Source organism: Aotus nancymaae, unplaced genomic scaffold (assembly GCF_030222135.1).
Source record: "Aotus nancymaae isolate 86718 unplaced genomic scaffold, 86718_ANA_hifiasm-v0.15.2.pri h1tg000057l, whole genome shotgun sequence".
In the NCBI taxonomy this organism is placed as follows: Eukaryota; Metazoa; Chordata; class Mammalia; order Primates; family Aotidae; genus Aotus; species Aotus nancymaae.
In genome coordinates, this window is record NW_026988471.1 from 45,822,712 (window position 1) to 45,838,094 (window position 15,383).

At 51.7% G+C, this 15,383-nt stretch overlaps 1 protein-coding gene across 7 annotated transcripts in view; it reads left to right on the forward strand.

Moving 5' to 3' along the window:
* TTC7A (tetratricopeptide repeat domain 7A) overlaps positions 1–15,383 on the forward strand; it is a 158,602-nt gene that overhangs the window by 65,061 nt on the left and 78,158 nt on the right. For all 7 annotated transcript variants that reach the window (XM_064364054.1, XM_012473734.3, XM_064364052.1 and 4 more), the window contains 2 exons: positions 14,139–14,217; positions 15,036–15,193. In XM_064364054.1, coding sequence (XP_064220124.1) covers positions 14,139–14,217; positions 15,036–15,193 — 237 coding nt within the window. The remainder of the gene's footprint in view (positions 1–14,138; positions 14,218–15,035; positions 15,194–15,383) is intronic.

Sequence of the window (15,383 nt, forward strand, 5' to 3'; positions counted from 1 at the left end):
AGGGGATTCAGGTGCCAAGTGCAACCATCCTCCATGGTCACACCTTACCTCACTCTGTCTCTCATGACTGTGGGTCAGGCCAAACAGGTGTGACCTCCTCCTTCATGCAAGGTCAGGGTCACACAGCTTTCTGGTCACTGACTGCCTGGAGTTCTCTGAGGCCTGTATGCCATTTTTAGTATGATTTATTTTGTTTCATTTCACTTGATTCATTCATTTCATTATATATTTTTGAATACGTGATAGTTGCACGTGGTACTTGTTTAGTAGGAAAAAGCAAACTCACTGTTTTCTTCTACTCTGTACTTTTTTTTTAAGATAATATCTTGCTTTGGCACCCAGGCTGGAGTGCAATGGTGTGATCACAGCTCACTGCAATTCCCACCTCCTGGGCTTAGGCGATCCTCCCACCTCAGCCTCCTGAGTAGCTGGGACAACAGTCATGCACCATCACACCTGGCTAATTTTTTGTATTTTTTGTGGAGAAAGAGTTGCATTTTGTTGCCCAGGCTGGTCTCAAACTCTTGCACTCAAGTGATCCTCCTGCCTCAGCCTTCTAAAGCACTGGGGTTACAGGCATGAGCCACCATGCCTGGCCCTACTCTGTACTCAACACGACACAGGTCGTTTCTGTGACCAAATGTGGGTTTTTTTTCCCCACTTAAAACCAATTCTCTGACACCAGCTGGGTTTTCCACGATTAAATTCACCTCTGATGCTAACCAGAGTTAGCACAGATCTCACAGGCTCAGTCCCACGTAAGACTGCCTTCCATTGCAGACACCAGTCACAAGGAGCAGGTCCCCAGATTCCAGCAACTTCTGTCTGAGTCGGCTACAAATCAAGTTCTCAGAACCTCATCTTGGTTCAGTAAGTTACTAGAGCAGCTCATGGAACCAGGAAAGCAGTTTACTTGCTAGATGACTGATGTACAGTACCACGTAAAATGATACAGCCCAGTCGGGTAGAAGAGGTGCATAGGGCAAGGTATGTGGAAGGCACGCGGAGTGTCCAGGCCCCTCCGGGTGCGCCACTGCCGCGTGCCCAGCAACCTGGAAGCTCTCCAGGCCCTGTGCTTTTGGGTTTGTATGGCTGCTCCATTATGTAGGCATGATTTATTAAATCACTGGCCATTGGTGATCAGCTCAGCCTTCAGCCCCTCTCTGGCCCTTGCCAGAAAAAGTTTGCTGACACGCCCCCTCCACTTTAGATAATCACTTTTAACATTTTGATATATGTCTTTCATGTTTTTTTATGTATAGATACACAGATTTTTTTTTTAACAACTACAACAAAATAGTATCCTAGAGGACACACTGCTTGTAGCTTGCTCTTTTCACCTACGCTTGGCTGTGAGCCTCTTTCCTTCTTGCTCATCTCCCTTCCCCACAAAGTTGCTCAATGTGGGAGTTGAGGAGGAGGTGGGCTCAGGGCTGCGTGGGCCTGGGCACATAGTGGACTGCAGCCGGTCAGGCTTGATCTGGGCCCTGGCGGGGACAGGGGAGATAAGAGGAGCCTGGGACGGGCAGAGAGGGTGGGATGAGGCTGAGGATTGTAGGACGGCAGGAATCTGCAGGAGAGGGTCCATGGCCAAATAAGTTTGGAAACAATGAAAACCTGAGAATCTCTAGAACCGGAGCCTGAAGGTGGATCATGAATCTCTAGGAGAATGCAAAGGCCTGTGAATCTGCCAACTGTTGACTGTGGTGCCCTTGTCTGGAGTGGGTCTCCAGGTGCTCTGGGACTGCCAGGGAAGCAGTCTGACCAAATCTCAGGGGTCTGGCCCAGACAGCTTTTCCATCTAGCTGGTATCCCTGCCCAATAGAGCTACATATCAATGACCTTGAGCTTGAGTTCTCAATTGCTTGAAAGAGGAGGTGGAGTTGTTTGTCCAGAATGTGGAACAGGATGTGGCGAGGTCAATTCCAGGAGGCTGCGGCTGTGATGACTGCAGCAGGCAGGTGGATGTCAGCCTCGGGGAGGCAGTCCTGCCTAAGCAGGACCCTTGGCCCGGGGCGGGGGGCAGGGGGGCTATGCCCTCTTCCTTCTCTTTCTCTCCAGTTTGCCCTTGATGTTGTGGGATCAGACACTGCATGAGGCCCTATCTTCCAAATGGAAAGAATACAGTGGAAGGAGCCAGGTGGGGTAGCTTATACCTGTAATCCTGCACTTTTGGAGGCTGAGGTGGGAGGATCGCTTGAGTCCAGGAGTTTGAGGCCAGCCTGGGCAACATAGGGAGACCTTGTCTCTACAAAAACATAAACAAAATTGGCCAGGCTTAGTGGCATGCGCCTGTGGTCCCAGCTACTTGGGAGGCTGAGGCGGGAGGATTGCTTGAGCCTGGGAGGTGGAGGTTGCTGTGAGCTGTAATTGTGCCACACTGCACTACAGCTTGGGTAGCAGAGTAAGACCCTGTCTCAAGAAAAAAAAAAAAGAATAATAGGGTGGAAAGGCCCCTACTGGGAAACAAACAGGCTGCCTCATGCCCGGCAGACAGGACAGTGAGAAGCACAGCTTTGGAGTCAGCACACCTGGGAGTGAATCCCAGCTCTTAGGACAAGCCTTTGTGTCCATGGGCAAGTCCCTTGAGCTCTGCTTTCCTTACCTGTAAGGTGGAGGTGAGGACCGTGGCTGCCTCCTTATAGCATTGTTGTGGGGTGTTATATGTGAACACCCACCCCCCCACCAGGGTACCTGATACATCACAGCTGCCTAGAATTCATTACTGTAATTCCAGAGCTTTGGGAGGCCGAGGCAGGAAGATTGCTTGAGCCCAAGAGTTTGAGAGCAGCCTGGACAACATAGTAAGACCATCTCTTAAAAAAAAAAAAACTAATTAGCTGGATGTCGTGGTGTGCACCTGTGGTCCTAGCTGCTCTAGACACTGAGGCGGGAGGGTTGCTTGAGCCCAGGGGATCGAGGCTGCAGTGAGCCGTGATCCCACCACTGCACTCCAGCCTGGGTGACAGAGCAAGACTCTGTCTCTGAAAAAAAAAAAAAAAAGCGAAGATAATCAAAGCCAGCATTATCATTTTTTAAAATTATTTTTGTGTGGTCCACAGCTGGAGGCTACTGGCCCAAACATGAGCCACCTTTTGTTTTCTTTCTGTAATTTCTCAAGTGGTAGGCCAGGGAGGTGGTGGTGTCTCTGTTTGGAATGTGTGGATGTGGAGGCTGGGAGAGCCGAGGCAGCTCACCCGCAAAGGTAGGACCAGCCATGGAGTCCTGGGCTCCTTGGACCACCTGTGCCAGAGGTGGGGCTGGAGACGGCCCAGGGGCACTGAGAAGCGCAGCTGCCTTGCTCCACCTCCACCATCTGCTTTTCTGATCCTTTTTCGGTTGCTGAGCTTTGGTTTTAGAGAAACGGTGGCTCAGGGGGCTGGTTCCTGTTTTCATGGCTCGGCAGTTGAAGCTGGAGACCACCACTCCCACAGGGCTGCTGCCTGGAGCACCCTCCTCTTCCCTCTGCCAATTGTGAGCTCCCGGGAATGAATCTGGGGGACTAGAGGAGAGGCCATCCTCAGCTCTGCCTGCAGAGATTTTGAAGGAGGAGCAGGGGTCGCCACTCTGACTCCTCAGTGACTTATGAAGCCCCATATAGACCTGGTTGTGCCTGGAAGGCAAGGGTGGCCTGCCGCCTGTTTTTGTAAATAAACTTCTGTTAGAACATAGCCACGCCCATTCATTTACATATAACTCACCGCAGACTTGAGTAGCTGCATTTGGGATCTTATGGCAAAACCTGTAAAATTTGCTGTCTTTATTTGCCCTTTAGAGAAAACAGTTTGCTGACCCCTGTTCTACAGAGTTTAAGGAGTCCTCAAGTCCTCCTTCCCAAGGACTTGCACAGGCACAAAGGGCAGAGGGGCTGTTCTTATCCATGAAAGCCTTGTGGAGTAGATTTCATGGGGAGGGTATAGTTCTAATTTCGATACTCTGTCTCCTTCATTCATCCATTTCAGGAATATTTGTTAGGATAATGCATACCATTTAGGAAGTGCTAAATTTGCACCAGGCACTTGCATGTGTGTTAGTCCTCCTCATATTCCCTGAGGGAAGCGCTATAGTTAAGCATTCCTGCTTCACAGAAGGGAAATTGAGGCACAGGGAACAAAAGTGACTTGTCCTCGATGGAGCCAGGATTATGTGTGCAGGGCGCGGCTGACTTTCTGAGCTGCCCTCTTATCTGATAGGCTACGTTGTCCACAGTGGGAATCCTGTTGCTGAGCCCCTGGGCCACCACCCTTGGGGTGCTGCCAGCCTATCGTGGGTTCCCCAAGGATGCTCATACCCTGCAGGTGCTGTGTCGCAGCTTCTGGTGTGGAAACTTTGGTGGGTGAGCTCGCCATCTGGAGGAAGTTAAGGGTGAGGTCCCAGGGTTGGAGGCCCCTCTGTGGCCCCGAACAGTTCCCTGCCTGCCCCTCTAGTTGGCTTCTTCCCCTCTAAGATGAGGCTTCTGTTTGTCCATGTCCCAGAGAGTACGAGGGTCCAGTGAGAGGGAAGGAACGTAAAACACCTTGATATTTTCACTGCTGTTAACTTCCTTTTTGCTAAGGACCCCCTACAGCCACCTCTAGGGGCTGCCTGCTCCCATTCCCCACAACTGAATTTTCTGCAGGTATGACATTAAGGTGAACATCAAGGACAGCCAGGAGGGAAAGAAGGAGAGAGACCAGTGGCAGTCATGCTTCTGCTGGGGGCCTGGCCGGATCATGTGCTTGGTGTACAGTGCTCTGGGAAGAAGGTCAGGTGACCCCAGTACACTAGTGAGGGAGGCTTGGAGAGATTGAGTCACTCGCCCGAGTTCACCCACGAGGATTCCAGCTTCGGGCCTGAGTGGCCTTGAAACTTGTGCCATTTCAAAATTTTGGGGCATAGAAGGACAGCCTAGGCAGCCCATGGGTGTGTGGGAGAAGCCGAGGCCTGGCGATGGCTGGGAGCATGGAGCTGATCCACGGTGCACTGACTCGGGGTTCTTGTTGCCACTCTGGGACCCTGAATCACCATTCTCAAAGGATGTCTTCTCTTCCTGTGGGTGGCCCCACCTGGCCCCACCCTCCCCAGAGCCTGCTTCCCCTGTCTGCTCTCTGTGTTGAGGCCACGAATGAGGGTGTGTGTGTGTGTGTGTGTGATACAGCAAGTGGGCAAAGGCGTTGACTGACCCGAGGGGTGTGTGTGTGTGTATGTGTGTGTGTGTGTGTGTGATGCAGCAGTGGGCAGAGGCATTGACTGACCATCACCCCCCTGAAAGCCCAAGGGATTTCAGTCACTTTCTGTTCCTGTAGCTCCACGCCCTCCCTTCATCTTCTTTCCTCCTGAGGCACCATTTCGGTCCTCACAGCCAGGATCCTGGCTCCACCCCACCCCGACCTCAGCATGTGAAGAGGGGTAGAAATTGAGTCATCATCAGTTTCTTTGCAAGGAAACTGCCCAAACATTTAAAAGTCTTGGAGTATAAGTAGCAGTCCCGGGACACGTGGCAGTTACTCAGCCCCTCTGTCTATTTCCCATGACCCATCCAGCCCAGAGGAGCTGGAGTTGCGGCCTATGTGCCTGGCTGGGCTGTAAATAATTTCTGTGCACCTTTCCTAATAATTGTGGCTAATATTTGTTGAATACTTACTCAATGCTGGCAGAATGCGAATGCCTTTCTGTATGATCCTGTGAAGCAGGATCCCCGTTTTACAATCCCCATTTCACTGAGGAAAGGAGAGGTTAAGTAACTTGACCAACGTTGGGGCCCACAGGTGGAAACCCCATGAGCCTGGTGCTGAACCTGGGTCTGTCCAGCCCCACGCCCAGCACACCCTCTGCCCACAGCAGGTCTGCCTCAGCCTGCCTGTGAATACCACACTGCTCTTTGGTCACAGGGATATCCTTGTAGGCGAATCGTCGGTTCCAGTATTTTTTTTAATACATTTGTTGTTAGAAAGTTAAAAAATAATATAAAGCTACCTTAGCCCAGGGTTTCTCAGCCTCAGTACTGTTGATATTTTGAATCAGGTAACTTCAACTTCATTGTGGGGGCTCTCCCATATATTGTAGGTTTTAGCCGCATCTCTGGCTCTACGCACTAGATGCCAGGAGCACCATCCCCCAACTCCCCCTGGCCAAGTATGACACCCGGAAATGGCTCCAGACATTGGCACATGTTCTGGGTGGGGGCACAGTTGCTGCCAGTTGAGAATCACTGTCTTAGCTTAAGGTGCTAGAGGCAGAATACCTGTCAGATTCTGACATCAGCTCATCTGGATTAGGGCAACTCTGAACGGTCTGTTAAAGGGCTGCGGAGTCCGAGCAATGTTTTCTGCTGGTTACATTCTATCCTGCCAGCCTGGGCTCCTGAGGTGTTTGGGAAGCAGGGAGAAACCCTTTTCGGTGTTCAGGGACCCAGTAAGGGGAGTCGGGCTTAGGTGAGGAAGCCCAGAGAAAGGCCCTCAGTTCTTGTCTCGGGTTGCCTCTGAGTACCCGCTATGGGCCTGGTACCCCGCCCTCACTGTGAGATTTGAGCTGTGGACAGGAGGTCCCTTCCCCTCATGGAGTGACCATCCCAGAGGGGAGCCCGTGGTGAAGACGGTCAGGTGGTGCTCTGTGCTGGGGAGAAAGAGGCAGAGAGGTAGGGGTGCTGCCTGGGATAGGGTGGACCCTGAAGGTGTCTGAGGGGCAGTTCACCCCAAGGGACCAGGAGTGGAGCAGAGGTACTGCTGTTTCTTAGGGGCCCAGGGAGAGGGAGGGATGGTGGAGCCTGCTTCCTACCTGAGCTCCTTCCCACATGGGCCTGGGGTGGACCCAGCTGCCAGCAAAACTGAGGAGACCCTGCTGAGAACAGGGTCAGATGGGGCCAGACGGCCACAGGCAGTGCCCACCCCCAGAGTCCGCTTGTCCCTCCCACTGAGGACTTGACCTAATTTGAAGAGTGTGCTATTGTCCATTGTGTACAGTGGATGGCGATTGCTGGACCCCAGACGCTTTCCTCGAAGCTTCAGAAAAGCCTGGGCCTCTCCGTTGCTGGCTAAGCCTGAGACCACTGCCCAATTTCTCATCAGGATATCTGAGGGATGTTAATTTCCTCCAGGAGCCTTGCCCTATTGATTCAGCAGTTGATTCCCACAGATGGCTCCTGCCCCTTGCTCCATGGCTGATGATAGAGTTCCTCATTGAGCTAGAACTGAAGGCACAGGCCTCAAAAGGCCATCAGGAATTGGGAGGCCCCAGTGTAAAGGGTAGGCGGCTGGGAGGCCCGCAGGCGGTATGGGTGGAGGGTGTTTCTTCTCCTCAGCGCCACTAGAGGGCAGCCGTGGACTCTGGTTGGAGCGTTGCCCCGGCAGTTCGGCCTCCCAGTTGCCAGGAGGAGGCACCTTTCTGACATGGTTTTTGGGGAGGGGGCGCAATGGTCGCTGGGCCCAGGGTCCTGATTATAGGGGAGATTTCAGAAATGAGCTTGGTTCTCCTTTGCATGAAACAGCTCCAGGGGTGAGGCATGGGGACCTGGAAGGGGAGGGGGACAGTTCAGTACCAGAGAAGCTGGTTGTCCCTGTCAGTGGCTCTGACCACACTAGGACGAGTGCCTGGGCATCTCCTATGAACAAAAACGTGAGCTGATTCTGCTTCTTCACCCAGCGTGGGCAAGGGCCCATTTCTCTTTGGGTTGGTTATTTCCCTTCCTTCCGCCTAGGCCTGGTAGCACCCATTCTCTCTGCTCTGGGCCCAGAGTGAGCTTGAGCCATGCACATTGAACCAGGTGGGCTGTATGTTTTGTGCTTGTTCTTTTAATTTTTTTTTCAATTAGTAAAGCAACATGTGCTCACTGCACCAAAATCAAACAATAGGGAAGGGAGTGGATGTGTTTTCTAAGGGAGTTCCCCAGGGCTTGGCATGTTGCTCAGGCCTGTGAAAGCACTGTCCCTTTCCGTGTATGTGTGTGTGTGCGTGTGTGTGTGTGTGTGTGTGTGTGTGTGTGTGCTCCACCTTTCTAGCTAGATGCTGAGTTGGAGAGGCAGCAGCGGCACCTTAGAAAACCCAGTCTGTAGTTTGGTGTGACCCCATGAGGGGTATGTTCCATCAGCAGTAATTTTGCCTTGTTCTAGCAGCCACCTGGTATATGCAGGGCTAGGGGAGGACGGGAGTCAGACTGTTCTCACAAATCTGGGGTTCTGGGGCCACAGTCACCCAACAGTGAAGTCCATTCTGAGAGCTTCCTGGTGTTGTGTGTCATGCTTTGGGGACAGGGTGACCTCTGAGGCCCATTCCAGCCTCTCTGAATGCACAGCCTTTGTCGACTCTTAGCACCCACCTCCTCACCCTTCCCCACTCCCATCCCCTGCCTCACTAGAAAGGAAAGCCTGGCACCTAGACATCCTCAGTGCCTCAGGAGGGAAATGTCACGGCCCTCTTCTGGGGCTGGGGCTGAAGTGGAGAGTTTTAGTGTTTGAAACAGAGAATTTGGACATTTCTCAGAGCCGTTTCTTTGCCTTACTCAGTCAGTAAGGCAACAGGAGTGAACAGTTTGATGACCATTTGAACTTCACCTGACCTTGTCCCCTGATTCACCCATTCAGCTGTTGGGATCTGCCAACTGGCTATGCACTTCTGGGTCTTTGACTGGTAACCTTTCATACACAGTTAGCAGTGCTGGCCCCGGAATGGGCAGGGCCATATGCACTGTGTCTGTTTAGGTTCCATTCAGCCATCAATTCCATGTAGTTTCTCATTCTCTGTTTCAGCTCAAACCCAGTCCTCCCCAAATATTTTTTGAATACTTACTGTATGCAAAATACTTGGCTAAGCTCTATTGTGAACAGAGCTGATGATCAGGCACTTGGTATGCAGCTGGCACTTTGTAAAGACTTAGTAAAGGGAGTCCCAGGAGTTCTGGAGTTTACACGGCCAAAAGAAAATGTAACTATGCTGGGTCAAAAGACAGGTGTTGTCTTTCTCAGGGGTCTCAGGGTCAAAAGACAGGTGTTGTCTTTCTCAGGGGTCTCAGGGTTGAAAGACAGGTGTTGTCTTTCTCAGGGATCTCAGGGGTTTCAGTGGAAAATCTGAACCCCTTTGTGCCTGCCATAAGCCTGCCTTTCCTCTTGGGTAAGTGATGGCCTGGAAAGGCAGGCATCTTCCAGTCTCTCTTTTTCCTGTTGGAACCTGGGGATTTATTTATTCAGCCATCATTTCTTGAGCACTTTCTGTGAGCCACACATTGTGCTGGTACTGGGATAATGAAGCCTGCCTCCCTCACTGACCTCATCGGAAGCTGCACAGACTGAGTAAGGCAAAGGAAGGGCTCTGCGAAATGTGCAGCTCTGCCTGCTGCCGCCTAGGGGACTGGGGAGCTTGCCAGCCCCTTGTACATCCCACCTAGAGGCCTCCCTAAGATGAGCTGTGTCCTTGACCCCTCATCACACCCACATCTCTCTCTGTTCCTGGCCAACCAGGCTTTACTTGACTTGGAATAAATGGCTTCCTGGCTTCTCCCCACGCAGCCTGTTTCTGGGCCAGGGTTTGTTTGAGGCCCTGTTTGGATATTGTTAAAAGTGGACAGCTTTGCTCAGAAAGGTCAGCATGAGAGACGAGAACAAAGAGATCTTTCAAGCTGGCCTCTGGCAGGGCAGCCAGGAATGGCTCGGAAAAGCCCCACCTCCACCTGGCACTGGCAGCTTCAGAGCTGGGACAGGATTGCTCAGGCTCGTGGCCATCTGCAGAACCCTGGAGAAGCCCTGTATGCCTTCTCATTTCTCAGAGGGGTAAGCTGAGGCAGAGGGGCATTCCCACCATCACTGGGGCATTCCCAGGTCAGTGTTAGCTGGGACCCCAGATCTCTCCCTCTGCATCCCTGGCCACTGGGACCTCTGCATTGGTTTTTTTCTTGAAGGGCATTCAATAAAAATTGAGATTTAACGCTGGGCGCGGTGGCTCACGCCTATAATCCCAGCACTTTGGGAGGCCGAGGCGGGTGGATCACGAGGTCAAGAGATCGAGACCATCCTGATCAACATGGTGAAACCCCGTCTCTACTAAAAATACAAAAAATTACCTGGGCATGGTGGCGCATGCCTGTAATCCCAGCTACTCAGGAGGCTGAGGCAGGAGAATTGTCTGAACCCAGGAGGCGGAGGCTGCGGTGAGCCGAGATCGCGCCATTGCACTCCAGCCTGGGTAACAAGAGCGAAACTCCGTCTCAAAAAAAAAAAAAAAAAAAAAAAAAAAAAATTGAGATTTATCCAAAACATGCCTGAGGGTGATTATTTGGTTTGCTAAAGAATTCCTGGGTGGTTTATATGCCAAAATCCCTTATAGATTTGAAAATAGTAAAAAGACACAACTTTTAGATACAGAATCTTAAGACGCATAAGATGCAGTGCTGATTCCTTAATTGCACGTGTATTGTGTGTGTGTGTGCATGTGCATGCGTGTGTGTTTGTGTTGGGGGGAGTCTGCATTTCTCCCAAGCTTCCAGGTAATACCAGTCTGCTGGCCCAAGAGTATTGATGATGTAAAGTCTAAAGGCTGAGCTCATTCGGCAATGCAGAGAGAGGACAGTCCTCGCGGTAGAGTGGGAAGAAGGGGCCACAGTCATTCTTGGCTCTGGCCTCCTGGTAGCAGCCTGGGTCAGGCTGCCAGGCAAGAGGCTGGCAGGTAGCCCACAGAGTGGAAAATCACCCACAGGTCCCAGGACCTACCGGCCTCCTCTGGGCCACACAGCCCTGGGCAGCCCTGGGGTCCAGCCCTCTTCAGCCTGCTGCTGTTGTGCCCAGCTCCCAGGGTTGTCGCAGACTGACATCCCAGAATCAGTCATTTTTCTCTCCCAGGAGCTCATGAGGTCTGTCCTTTTACTCAATTTACTGCAGTCTGTCTTTTTCTTCTCTTCTGGTGGTGGCTGGTGCCAGGCTGTCCCCTTAGCTGGCCTGGCCTATGGCCTGCTCTCTAGCTCTGGGTTATTTCCTGAGACAGAGGCCTCAGTGGAACCGAAGAAGTTTCTTGTGAGGGGCCCAGGCCTGTCTTTGAGCTTGGTTAGTCTACCAGGAATCCTGTTCTTCTGTCCTCTGTGGGGCAGGGGCCGGTAGGAGGAAGGTGGTCACAAAGCTGGAGGGACTCTGCAGGTACTTGTGTCCTCTCCCATACTCATTAGCTCCCAAACTTCCATGCTTTAATGTAAATCATATGATCTTCAAGACCCAAATGAGAAGGAAAAAGGAAAAGAATATTTAATGAGCCTCTACCACATGCCTGGGTGTGCTTGGGGCTTTATGTATGTCATCTTCCTAAAGCACTATGAGGAAATGAGAAGAGACTGGGACTTAGGGAGGCTGCCTCACTTTCCCAAGATTACAGACTTGGGGACTGGCTTGCAAAGCTGGGGTTACTGTGTCAGATTGTCCCTTCTGAAGCCTGACTTCTTGGACTAGGAGAACTAGAAGACCCTGGGGCATCCCCTAAACCAGTGGTTCTCAGACTTGAGTGTGCATCAGAACCCCCCGGCAATCTGATAAAGCCCAGATTGCTGGGCCCCACCCCAGAGGTTGTATTTTTGCTTTTTTTTTTTTTTTTGAGACAGAGTCTCACTCTGCTGCCCAGGCTAGAATGCAGTGACATGATCTCAGCTCACTGCAACCTCAGCCTCCCAAGTTCAAGCAATTCTGCTGCCTCAGCTTTCTGAGTAGCTGGGACTACAGGCCCACACCACCATGGCCCGACTAATTTTTGTAGATTTAGTAGAGATGGGGTTTCACCATGTTGGCCAGGCTGGTCTTGAACTACTGACCTCAAGTGATCCGCCAGCCTTGGCCTCCCAAAGAGCTGTGATTATAGGTGTCAGCCACCATGCCTGGCTCACCCCAGGGTTCTTGATTCAGCAGGTCTGGGTTGGGGGGGGTCTCAGAATTTGCATTTCTAACAGGTCCCTGGGATACCAATGCTGATAGTCCAAGTACCACATTTTGAGACCCTCTTGTCTGAACTATCATTTCTGGCCAGGCATGGTGGCTCATGCCTGTAATCCCAGCACTTTAGGAGGCTGAAGTAGGAGGATCACTTTAGTCCAAGAGTTCAAGACTAGACTGGGCAACATAGTGAGACCTCATCTCTGCAAATAAATGAAATAAATGATCATTTCTTAGAGTGTGGGACAAATACTTCTAGTGACACACAATGTGGTTTTAAGTGATGTGCACACTAACTTTTAAAAAATACTTTTAAAAAATACTAACTTTAAAAAAATACTTGTTTGAGATACTCAATCTTGGTACCCCTTTGGTGGTAAGTTATTATTAAGGTGAATTATGTACTCACCTTAAAAGAAGAAGGAAGATATAAAGAAAAGCATGACATAAATAATAATGGGGATATGCAGCTAGTGGTAAACATGGTGAATGTGGCATGCAGACTACAGAAGTCTGGGAGACACTGAGCAAAGCAAAGTCCTCATTTTACAGACTGCACGCAGACTTGATGGTCTCTAAGGGGACTGAGATTCCCTGTCCTGCTTGCCACTCCCAGGTCTTCAGGGCACTTGGCAGGCTAGGGAAGGTCAGTGTAACTCTGGCCATACCCCAGGAGTCTCCAATCTCAACCCTGAAAACAAGGGTCCGTGTTTGTAATGTTGGTAGTTTGCACATTTTTTGCTTGTGCGTCCCGAAGCCAGAGCTTTCCAGAAGGCAAGGGACTTGATCTGCAAACGTGTCCTTCTGTGGCTCCCAGGCCCCAAAGCCCCCAGGAGTCTGTTTTGTGCATGAAGTTGAAGAAAGGGCTTATGTGACTTTCCTGGCTGCCAGCTTTGGCTGTTCACCCTCTATGATTTTAATTTTTCTAAATTCGCCGGCCTGGCAGCCTCTGCTTTCCCTTGTGCGGTGTGATCTGGGGAACCCCCTGAGCAGATGAGCAGGAGCAGCCTGAGTACATGCTACGTGGCAGGAGCTGCCGGGGCAGAGCTTTAGGAACACTGGAGCGATACACCTGGCCCTGAGGAGGCCATGCTGTGTGAGGATCAGACCTGCAGGTGGAAAATGACCTGGAGAGGTGGTACTTGCTTCAGAAAGAGGAAGTAACAGGCAGGGCAACATGGAGAGGGGCCTGGGGAAGCTTCGAGGAGGAGGTGACATTGGAACTGGCTTTTGAAGGATGAAGTGGGGAAAGTCTGTGTGAGGCAGTAGGAGAAGCCAGTGATGAGACATGACATAGGGAATTGCGGTCGTTCAGAAAGGACTTGCTTGAGTGCAGGGGGCTGAGGTGGGAGAAAGGTGAGGGGCAGCCCCCACAGCCTCAGGAAACTATGCTGAGGACCTAGACTGCATTCTGTGAGCCCTGGGGCTGCTGTAGGGGCAGACCTGCAGAGGGTCCAGGTGACCTTCCTGCATCCACTAGACCCCCAAGGAGCAGTGGGAGCAATTTTTCACATTGCAGGCTGCAACCTGTTAGTGGGAATGCAAGATTTATTTAGTGGGCTGCAGCCAGCATGTTACAAAATGGGGATAGAGGGAGAAGGAAAACAGAAAACCTCAGTGTCGATTGCACAAAGGAGAGATGAGTATTGAGTCGAGAAACTTCGGTTTTATGTCAGGGAAGTATGGCTACCGGGTTGCAATGTGAGATGTATTTCTCACTATGGCTCACACTTTTAAAAGCTTGAAAACTATTTTTCATGGCACAGAAGGCTGACTGGAAGTGGTAAGACTGGCTGATGTGGTCATCAAGGCCCAAGGTGAGGTAGGCCAGCCTGGGGCCGTGGTACTAGGGACAGAGAGGGGAGGATGGAATCCAGCATTGACCAGGTACAGCGGGTGAAGCTTGAGAATTTGAGGCTGACTCAGGTCAGAAAGTCTGACACCAGCCCAAGTCTCTTGGACCAAGGTCACACCTTGTTTGAGATACTCAATTTGGTACCCCTTTGGTGGTAAACTGGAAGCCCAAGTTGCTGGGGGGGGGAAGAGGGGAAGGGACTAGGGGAAAAGGCATCCTCCCTCCTTTTCTTTGATGTCCTGGGCCTCTTAAGCCCTGGTGTGACGACTCTAACTTTTCACTCCAGTTATTTAATGTGTTCAAATAAAACTCCAGCAGGAGCTCCTCCTGGGGTCTGCAGGTGTGCTGAGAGCATCCTTGTGGGAGCTAGGCTGGTAACGATTCTACTTCTGCCGTCCTCCCACCAGGAACATCGTGAAGGGCATGAGAGAGCTCCGGGAGGTGCTGCGGACCGTGGAGACCAAAGCAACTCAGAACTTCAAAGTGGTAACATGGGGTGCTGGCTTTGCTGGCTTATCCAGGAGTCACTTTTGGTGGGAGACAGCAGCAGTCCTTGCAGTGAGCCCCTGAAGTAGGACTGGCAGTAGGTCTCCTGCCCGCTCATGGAGGAGGTTGGTAATCAGTGTCAGCATCCTTTCCCACCCAGCCAGGGAGGTGCAGCCTGCTCTCCGCAGCACTGCAGATAGCCCCTCACGTTAAATCAGATGTCAGATCTACTGCCAGCCCTTCTCTGGGCAAACTACGTTGACACACTTGCTACCACCACTAGCAAGGTGCTATGTGAATTTTTAGGGATTTGTTTATGATCCTAATAAATAACCTTGACCCTGCTTGCCTGCCCCAGCATTGGCCTGCCCTCCTAGGCCTTAGTTTGTCACAACCAGAGCCACAGCTGCTTCTTATGCTATAATTCTCAGTTGAATATCAGAAAGGCACCTGGGAAAGAGAGCTGCCCATGCCTATGGTTTTATGCTCTTCCCAACACTGCAAGGACCCGCTGAATACTCAGAGCGGAGCTGGGCTCCATGGGGTCAGGAGAGGGAGGAAATGCTCCTCTTGTCTAGGAAAGGAGAGAAAAGATGAGGTAGGAGCCATCCGAGGCCAGCAGAAGGGTGGGCGCCCCAGTGTGGGAGGGTATGAAGGAGCAAGGGGGCTCCTTGGGAGTGGGGTTGGGGGGCCTACCCAAAGGGCCACACATTGCAAGGGGGGCAGATTCAGCTGGGTGTTGAGCAGAGGGCATTCTAGGTCATGCTGGGGTAGAGCTGACAACTGTGCCTGGGTCTGAGTGCTTCCCTGTCTGCCAGATGGCGGCCAAGCACCTGGCAGGGGTCCTGCTGCACTCCCTGAGTGAGGAGTGCTACTGGAGCCCCCTGTCCCACCCTCTGCCCGAGTTCATGGGCAAAGAGGAGAATTCTTTGGCTACGCAGGCCCTGCGGAAACCTCACCTCTATGAAGGAGACAAGTAAGTTCTACCCGCCCAACTGCACCATGCCAACCTCACATCGCATGCAGGGTTTGGTCCCTAGAGGTGGCTCCCTCTTCAACCCGTGCTCTCCTCCTGTCTCCACTCAGCATACTGCCAGGCAGCCTCCTTAGTCTCAGCAGGAGCCAGATGAACTAGAGAAGGCAGGTGTTGGGGTACAGGTTGTGGA